The 9,493-nt window shown below is 33.7% G+C and overlaps 1 protein-coding gene across 1 annotated transcript; it reads right to left on the bottom strand.

Annotated features, from left to right (window-relative positions):
* Positions 1 to 2,409: 2,409 nt before the first annotated feature.
* On the bottom strand, positions 2,410 to 8,983 carry LOC119633804 (gonadotropin-releasing hormone receptor). Its single transcript, XM_038027555.1, has 7 exons — positions 8,314 to 8,983; positions 4,878 to 5,156; positions 4,694 to 4,793; positions 4,414 to 4,624; positions 3,649 to 3,914; positions 3,371 to 3,567; positions 2,410 to 3,229 (listed from the first exon to the last, which is right to left on the bottom strand). Exons 1-7 carry the CDS (start codon positions 8,460 to 8,462, stop codon positions 3,163 to 3,165), a joined length of 1,269 nt encoding a protein of 422 aa, XP_037883483.1. The 5' UTR covers positions 8,463 to 8,983; the 3' UTR covers positions 2,410 to 3,162.
* Positions 8,984 to 9,493: the final 510 nt, after the last annotated feature.

Raw genomic sequence — 9,493 nt, 5'->3', positions numbered from 1 at the left:
TTAATGTTTCGGTTTTTCTGTGCATTAAGCACAGAACTTGCTTACAATCATGCATACGAAGACCGCTGCTTGGACTGTAGGCAGACAATTTATTACACTTAAATAACAGTAACGAAAATTTGTTCATAGCTTAAAGCTATAGATAAAAAACAAAATTTCCATAAACAGAACAAATAAAATAGAAAAATCACAGAAGCCTTTTCAAAAGCAGAGTCAAAGAGTGTAAGGAGGAAGTGAATGCTACAAAGTTAAGGCGGAAAAGAAAATTTCTTTTTCATTAGACGTAATGGCTTTAATGTCTCGCGATTATTTCCCTCAAATTTTAACATTTTGTTCTGTTGATGTTTTCAAATTTATTTACATTTACATACACATGAGTGTTTTGGTTAAAATTTATTTTGAATTTCGAAATGTGGCCGAAAATAACAATTAAATCACGATTTTTCACAAATATGAGCAAAGGCAACGTACGCTGTCGAAGATGATGAATATCGAACATTGTCAGTATATATATTATTAGTGGATATAAAGTCCACCAAATATGGTGACGCGAATCATGTTATGCATACATACATACATAAAAAGAGACGCACGCGTTTATAAATATATATGTATGTATATATATGTATGTATATATAGGCGACTTAGCGTGTATAAATAAGTGTAGGCGGAATAAATCGCGTCTCTGCAAAGAACAAATACATATTCGAACGAATCAACGAAACCACCAAGAGATTGTGATAATGAAGATATCGCTAAATTTGCCGTTTCATGCTTACTCGCGTATTGACAAAAAGTATTTTTGTATACGACATGTAAAAATGAATTCAAATCGTTTGGTTATTGCACTTTGACACTTTTTGCAGGTAGACAAGCGAAAAATGTGTTATTAAATAGTGAAACGGTAAAAAAAAAGAAAAAAAACGTGAACACATAAAACTTAGTTGCCTGCTTAAGGTATGACGTTTCAAATTGTTCAGATTGACATTTATTTTGCCAGTTACGACGTAACTGAGAAAATGAGGAGAATGTTAATTAAAACGATTTCTTCATCTTAGGGTGAATTTTGTATATCGATCAGATACTTCGTTTACTTACGACTGCCTACATAACAGGTCAGTGATTAATGTAAATAAGTAGCCGAGATACTTCTTTTCCTTTATTGAAACTACTGCTTAAAGGATGTCCCTACAAATATTTTCACTGAAATGGTCGTGAAGAGTTGTAGATGGTGGTGGGAGGGGGAAGGCATATAGCTTTGTGCACGTTTGCCATGAAAGTGGAGCCAGCGCAGTTACGGCGGATAGATTGATAAAGGATCTACCGCTCGAGGACGAATGAACTGTAGGAGCAGTGAGTATGCAGGAATAACGGACACAGGGATGTTGGAAAGACAAGCCAAGCCAACGATATTATAGGACCAACTGGCAATAAGAGCAATAAAAGAATAAAGAAAGGAGAAAACGAACACGGCTAAGCGTAATTACAATGTCACTTGTAGCATAAATCTATTTTTGCTCTTTTTGTAATTATATTGAAAGAAAGACTTATTTTTGATATAGGAACGACAAATTTAATATACATACATATTTTTAACATTTAAAAATGAAATTTATTGACTTTATTGATAAAGCACTATGACACCAGGAACCGTATTATGATGGACAGACAGAATGTAGTGCTTGTTTAAACCGGGTTAAGCATCATGTCTGCTGAAATGCTCCTCTAGACTGTAATTAGAGCTATGTTACTAGCAATCGGTTGATACGATTTCTTATATCATATACGATAAGTTGAACGGACAGAGCTAAACTGGATATGTAGATGAAATTTCACATTTTTTGTTAAAAGACTTAGCGAACGCGCCAACTTCACATAAAACGAATGGAATTCATGCGTAAAACTTATCACTTATCACACATTTATAAAATTGTAAAGGAGTCTTTTGGCTTCTGTGACACCATTTGACATGCTACAATAAAATTTAATTAAACACGCACTAATTTATTGAAACGATAATTACCATATTTCTAAGTGAACCAGTTGACAACCGATGATTATGTAGCGCCGTCACACACCAGCAAAGTGTTACCAAACTTTTTAGCTGCAATTCACATAAATTATATCGCAATTACATGGAAAACTAATACATACACATCATATCAATTGCTTATATTGTGTATAATGACATACACGCAGGCAAAGAGTCAGCATCACAAACACGATATGAACATGTACTTACTAATGGCTAATCTAATATTTAAAGCTGCATTAAAAGTAAAGTAAATTAATTAAAATTACTTGATATAATTTATTTTTAATTTTATTTTTTGCGTTTTTATTATAAATAAATAAAATTTATATATACATATGTATATATATATATATATACATATATCTATATATATGTATGTATATTTTTTTTCACAAATTTGTACATGTTGGTATGTGCGTACATGCATTCGTTTATAGACATTATCATCTACAGCTACATAGTAAATTAAGTGTGGGCATAAAGTTGAACGTTTTAATAAAGCTACAGACGCTATCAAGCGAATCTCGAATACTCATCACCTCAAATCGTTTTCAGGTTTCAGTTTTTTTTATTTTGCGCGATCGTGAAAGTTTCACGTTGAACTTTTAGACTGGCTAAGCAAATATTTTATTGAATTTGCATAGAGATTTACTTCTGACATTAAAAGTTATATTAAACTTTAAAGTTTTTTTCCGAGTTTTTACACGGGAAAGAGGGATAAGATCAGAAAAGTCCCACCCTTATAATGCGTATTTTTCAGATTACAACGAACGGAATCTCAGAAGAGTTACAACGATGGGTACAAACACTTTTTCTACTTAAAATATTTCTACATCATTTTTCACTTACTATTTTTCGAACACAATATTTGTCAATGTAAGCATTTTTAAAAAAGATTCTTTTCCCCCCTTTCTCTTCCCTAGCGCTGTCAATCATTCGACCAAACTGTCGGAATGTCTCGTAATGATTGTTCACTGATTGATTTATGATAAGCGTACGTGTATGTATGTATAAATGTGTTTGTGTGTATGGATGTGTTTGTGTGCTATACGCCCGCGGAAGCAAGCCTACTTTTTTTTTTATTTATTTTTTTTCATAATTTAATCATCATCGCACCTTGGCGTTACTCATTTGCCACTGGAATTGGTATTACAACTTTTTTGTAGATTAGTAAGTTCAATAGAGTCACCACAACTGAAATTATTATTATATTAGCAGCATTTCTTTTTTTTTTTTTATACATATAAAAATACTTATACATAAATATGTACGAGAAATTAAAAAAAAAAAGTCCACCATCTCAATAAGAACGATATGACAAACGAAGACGCTTACCTAATGCAGATCATGGGTAATGTGTCTGCCTTATTGAGTTTGGCCAGCGATGAGTTTACCAATTTATCGTTTGTCGAAGTACGTGTCGGTGGTATTTTATTGCTCTCAGTATGGTTCAGATTAAAGGGACTTGTAGGAATCTGACTTGATGAATCTCCACGTTGATACACGGACGGATTACGGTTACTTGATGAATTCTAAAAATTTTGAAAAGTGGGCAACAAAAGGTTAAAAAAAAATTGTAATGGGAAAGATTTTTTTTTCTCTTTTTAATATACCGCGTTGTTATCTCCCCGTCCTCGTATATTGAACATGCCGTAGACAATGGGATTCATGCACGAATTGGTACAAGCGAACAAATACAATACTTTGCGCAATAAGGGACTAAACCGTGAAGCTGTATTATAATCGAACCAATAGAACATGCAAATTATGTAATAAGGCGTCCAGCATATTATGAAGACAATGACAATAGTGATAGTCATTTTCAAAGTGCGCTTCTTGGCTCGACATAGCACATCATCGTTTGAACGGCGAAAACGTTCTGTAATTAAAAACAAAAATTATATTTCATTGGTTCCGCATCTTTCAGTATTTAGCATCTTCGGAAATCTAAAAGCACTGTCCCGAAATAAAATTTGGAAAGCTTAAAAGAAGTATAGATCAAGTAATTAAAGAGATCGCAACTTTACATTTCATCTGATACTATACTAAACTACACGCTTTTGCCCTACCATCTGCGTATCTGTTGCTTACAAAACATTAACGGGCCTCAATAATCCGTGGGATACAAACGGAATAAAAAATTGAATGTACATACGTTTACTATCTATCGGCTATCTCTAATGAGGAAGAGAGTTTCATTTTGCTTAGAAACGAATCTTGAAGATTGCTTACCTAAACAACGTATATGAAATTTGCGCAACGTTTTGTGCAGCGGTAAATGAATCGATGAAATAACTTTCACTCAAATCACTTTCATTCATTCGTTTTTAATATCAGTTAATAAATTTGTGTGTAGATGAATTAAAAAATTGACTCACCCACGCCTTTGCTCATACGTTTACTTTCGCGATAGATTTTCAAATAAATAGCTCCATAGCAATAGATGAAAGTGATTAAAGGACAGGCATACATGGCACACATAGTTGTCATATTGTAGAGAATGGATTGAAATTGACTTAAGGTATCAAACATAACGCACTGGTAATAGCTTTTAACATTAGGATGTTCACCTAAATGAAATAATAAAGCCTGCAAATTCAAAATCATTAACAAATATTTGTAAGAAAATGAAAATGTTTGCCTGCTTGAGTAACTCACCTGAGGTAAACTGCATATAATTGAAGTGCACCAGGCGATCAAAAGCATTAATCGCCCACGGTTAGTAGACATTTTTAATGGTTTAATTATAGCAAAATATCTATGAAAATTAAATTTGAAATAAACTGCATTAAAAGAGATCCACACACACACACACACACACAAAAATACTCGCATTACTTACCTGTCAACTGATATGCATACCAAGACGAAACTTGATAAATACAAACCAAAAACTCTAAAGAAACTCATGAGACGGCACATAAAATCGGTTGATTTCCATTCCACCGTATAGGACCAAGCAACTTCCAACGGCATTAACAATAGTGTCACAGTTAAATCGGCAATTGCCAAATGCATTAACATAATATCAATACGCGATGTATGTCGGCTACTCAAACGCCGCTTAGTAAGCAAATACAATACCGTCGAATTACCAATGAGAGAGAGTACGAACAGTATGCTGCATGTGTGCGTAAATAGTTAAAGAAGAAAAGGGAAAGATAATTGAATTTCTTTTGAAGAGGTAATAAATCCATGAATTTTTCATCTCATTAGCATTATTGAAGGATTAGAAAAGACTAAACTTGTCAAATAACTCCCATGCATGATATTATTTTATGAATCGCCTATCATATAAATCTCCTCACAAAAAATAAACCTTCATATGGGAAGAAGAATTAATATTTTGTATATTTACTATCTTAACTACTACATATATAAAGAATTTTAGTAGATAAATTGATGTCAGCCAGGCCCGACGTTCCATGTACAACGTTCCAATTTGTTATTCTTTTTACGTTGTTAAAACGAAGATCCCATGAAACAGCACGTCACTCAATAAGTTCATAGGGTCAAGGAAGTTTTTTTACATTCTCATCATTCAAAGGCAGTAAAAATGTTACGTAATATTCGCTATTGACTATCATATCATTCTCATCCCGACATTTGTTCGCTGTAATCTTTGCTATAGACTTTTGCATTTTTTGTCGCTTTCAACGACTTTCGTCGGCTTCTATCAACTCAGATGGCTGCCGATTTTAACGCTGAAGTGCTGAAACGACGTTTCGTCCATTGTCGCCTGTCGCATGAAAAACTGCTTTTTATTTCGCCTAAACACCTCCAAGCAATGCTCTGAACTATTAATACTTTCTTGTTCTTCGTCAAAAGTGAACAAACGAGCTTTCTAATGGACAAGTTTTCACGAAAAATAGTAAATATAATGCTTTCTGATATCATTCAAGGGTCAGCTGTCTCACTCAACTTCACTTTTTGAGCTACCAAGATGATTTCGTGAATCCTTTTATATTTTCTGAATCAACAACTGCCGACAACATTATCGTCATTTGTATCGTCGCGAGTAAAATCAGTAAGCCGCTTGCCTACAATTTATCTCGATGATGTCCAAACGGCACTTGCCAAGCTATGGCTTTACTTGAACGGAATTTTTTCCCGTTAAAAAACAGCGTTCTATGAACACACGGATCTCATATTTTTCCGTTGCTTTTACGATTACAAAAGTAGCGTCACTAAAACAACTGTAATATGTAAACCAATGGTCGAAATGTCGATAAATTTTAACGCTTTTCCTTCGAAAGTTGAGATTATCTAAAAATCATATGGATTTGGTAACAGCAATTTTACATTAACAAGTTATCCTACGAAGTTATTGAGTAACGTGTTATACACATATATATACATATATATATATATATATATACATGTGGACAGAAAAATACGTGCAAAGTCTATTTTTCAGTTCTGTGCCATTGAAATGGTAAGAGAGAGCTTCCATACTTTTGCGTTAAAAATTAATTCCTGGAATCTCACATGAGCTACTTGTAGTAAATAGTTGGGAGCTTTTATGTTATTTTGGTAAGATTTTCAGCCGGACAGTGAAAAAGTTAGGACACTTTAAAGTTTCGAAAGTAAAATGTTTTAAAATGCAATATTAATTAATGTTTACAGTAATATTCGACAGGTCGAGCACATTATTTTAATCAAAAAAGAGGATGACTAGGCCATTAGCTTCGAAATCAGAGGAAATTCGTAAAAATTTCTTGCCGTATCACTAGGTGTGTCACAAGTGCTGTAAGCCACCCCAAAGAGAGTGTTTAGAGGCGCGGACCAGTTAAAAAAACTTTTCCTTCTTCCGATAATTGCATTATAATTTTAACAAAGCGAGATCTCTTCAAGTTGTCTAGAGCAATTTCCAATAAAATTGGAAATGTTGTATCACCCCGAACTGTTCATCGACGTTTATTAGATGCCAATCTACCAGGAAGAATAGGAAAGTTACCTTGCTCAACAACATACACCTATTCTTCCGTCCACATGTATATGTATGCATTTTAATCGCATTAACTGTTGACAGTAGAGAGTGGTACGTATTGCCCGCCCACGATTCCCTTCCAATCGGGAAAATGTAAAGCTTTATCTCAGTTGATGTCTACCCAAGTTCGATCACCGCCTATACAAATTCATTCGACTTCGACAACGATCTTTTTCGCGTAATATTTTCGTTTATTCGTCGCCTGTTATCAATTTTTCCAATTCATTGTCCACAAATAATCAATTTTTCCTTCCTCTTCTATGCAGAAACGAAAAGAAACTGATCTTTCAAGCCATCCACAAGGTAACTACTGTTTGGGTATCATCATAAGAATGGAATCGCCGTTCGCTCAAACAATAAGGCATTCATTGATACCCATGTCAACCGAAAAGAGTAACGTGCTCTGATAACAGCGCGGGGGGATAGTATACTCTAGTGTAGAACGGCAAAAATTTCCTGAGCGGGTATTACTAAGTGGGAGGAATTTTTTGATATAAAAATATTACTATATCATAACTTTCGGAGTATTCCGCCCTTTTTTCGTCTTAACTTCATCAATTGTGTTATTGGTAGCTTTCACTAATGATGATTTCATTTAGTTGGAACAAAGCACAATACATTGCAACCGGTTGACACTCCCTAAATTGGGCGACTAAGGACATTTAGCTTCAGATTGTCAATGTTAATGGTTCGTCTACTCTGGATCATGATTATTTTTGGGCTTTGGATACACTAGTAGTTTAGTAAGGATTTATTGGCACTATTCTTCGAATTCAGCCGGAAAAGTAGAGCTTTCCATAAATGCAGAGAACAACACCTATTCAAAGCTCTAAGAAACCACTTTGTGAACGTCGTAACGTGAGAACTAATACAACTTTGTATAGCTTAAAGACGGCATAACCGGAATTTTGTTCTACACCTTTCAGTACTCCTTACGCTGTCTCCTAGAAACCTAATAAATCTAACACATACTGACTATGCCGGCAGATCAGGGGCTTTATACATACAACGGCGCTCCTAGAAGGCTACGATTTATAAACCATAACATGTTGACATCGCAACATGCAATTATTTTCTTTCAATATTTTATTAATTATTTAGATATTGTTGAGAATCATACGCGATTTTTCTACACTTTTAAGTCGATGTCGATGTAAATTTTAGTTCAACATATTTATCAGAGTTTTCTGAAAATTCCAGCTGAGAACGGTCTCAAGCAATTAGTTTATCCGCAAATGTATTAAACCATAAGCATTGATAAACTGTATGTAGCACAGTTTACACTTACCTGTAACCTGTAATCGATAGCCGATGACCAGCATTGAATATCATGTCAGGGGAATAATGAATAGAACCATTGGTTTCGTTCTTTACATTCGACCAATGCGGTAAAACACGATGATCGTAGATTTTGCCGTTAACCTCCGTTTCGGACATGTTTGATTGATATTATTTCCTTTTTTTTTTTTTTTTTTTATCGGCATAAAAAAACGTTTACAAATAGATTCAAGTTTTTAAAGCAGCGCACTCATAACTCAGTTTTCTGATTAATTTACTATTTTTATAAATGAATTTAACTCGAAATAACAACAAAATTATTAGTATCGCTCACCAAGTGTTCACTAATTACTTGATTATGTCTTTAATTATTATCACATTTGACTTCGGGACAGATTCGAAATGTTTTCAATAATAATTTCATATAAAATGTATGAATTTTTTTTTTTTATTTTTTTTTTTTTGTAAACTTTGGAATTAATTAATGTATTGGTGTACGTTTACTTGCCTTATATTTATGTGCCTACATTTATATTTCTTTATAATAAGCTTTAATCACATTTTTCTTAAACGGCTAAACGAATCACACGTAATAGAAAAAGCACTATAATGAAAAATTGATCTTATGATCATACAATTGCATCAAATTAATATCTAGCAGAAAGTAATGCTAGTCGGGTTTTATCAATGTATTGAAGATGGCGAAATTCAATGTCTACAACTAAGATCGCAAGAAATATTTTTTAAAAGATATTCCGTTATCTGATGTATTAAAAAATTCTTACATTACGTCTGAGACCGCAAACGTCTTCTAAATATCGCCGTCTCCTACGGACTGAGTCAAGAGATGAGCGATTCACAAATTTGTAGAATTATTATCACTATTGAATCGTATTCGTGTGTTTGTGTGTTCATCTCTGAAATTTAGAATACGAACAAATCTTTGATTAAGAAAACCATAACGTTCCTTATATTCAAGTTGCAACGCGTTTTGTATACCCATCATCTAGGATTTAAAATATTTTATTTTAAATTCTTTCAAATATAAGCGTTGTATAGGAACACTATACTCATGCACCGTCATTGTATGCACAGGGATCGATATCTTTACCTTGTTCCCAAAATTAAAAAGACCAAGGAAAGAAAAGAACTTTGCCACGGTTATCGCATCGCTGGAAGAGCTCAAGGTC

This window comes from Glossina fuscipes, unplaced genomic scaffold, assembly GCF_014805625.2.
Source record: "Glossina fuscipes isolate IAEA_lab_2018 unplaced genomic scaffold, Yale_Gfus_2 2, whole genome shotgun sequence".
Taxonomy (NCBI): domain Eukaryota; kingdom Metazoa; phylum Arthropoda; class Insecta; order Diptera; family Glossinidae; genus Glossina; species Glossina fuscipes.
This window is presented reverse-complemented; position numbering and strand designations above follow the sequence as displayed.

Bases quoted from the DNA above. Each gene is read 5' to 3' on its own strand.
- LOC119633804 (XM_038027555.1), bottom strand. From the start codon at position 8,462: ATGTCCGAAACGGAGGTTAACGGCAAAATCTACGATCATCGTGTTTTA. The intron at 3,915-4,413 runs GTGAGTCAATTT...TTTTAATTACAG, and splicing joins ACGTATGAGCAAAGGCGTGG to AACGTTTTCGCCGTTCAAAC. The intron at 3,230-3,370 runs GTAAGCGTCTTC...TAATAATTTCAG, and splicing joins TTACCCATGATCTGCATTAG to TTGTGGTGACTCTATTGAAC.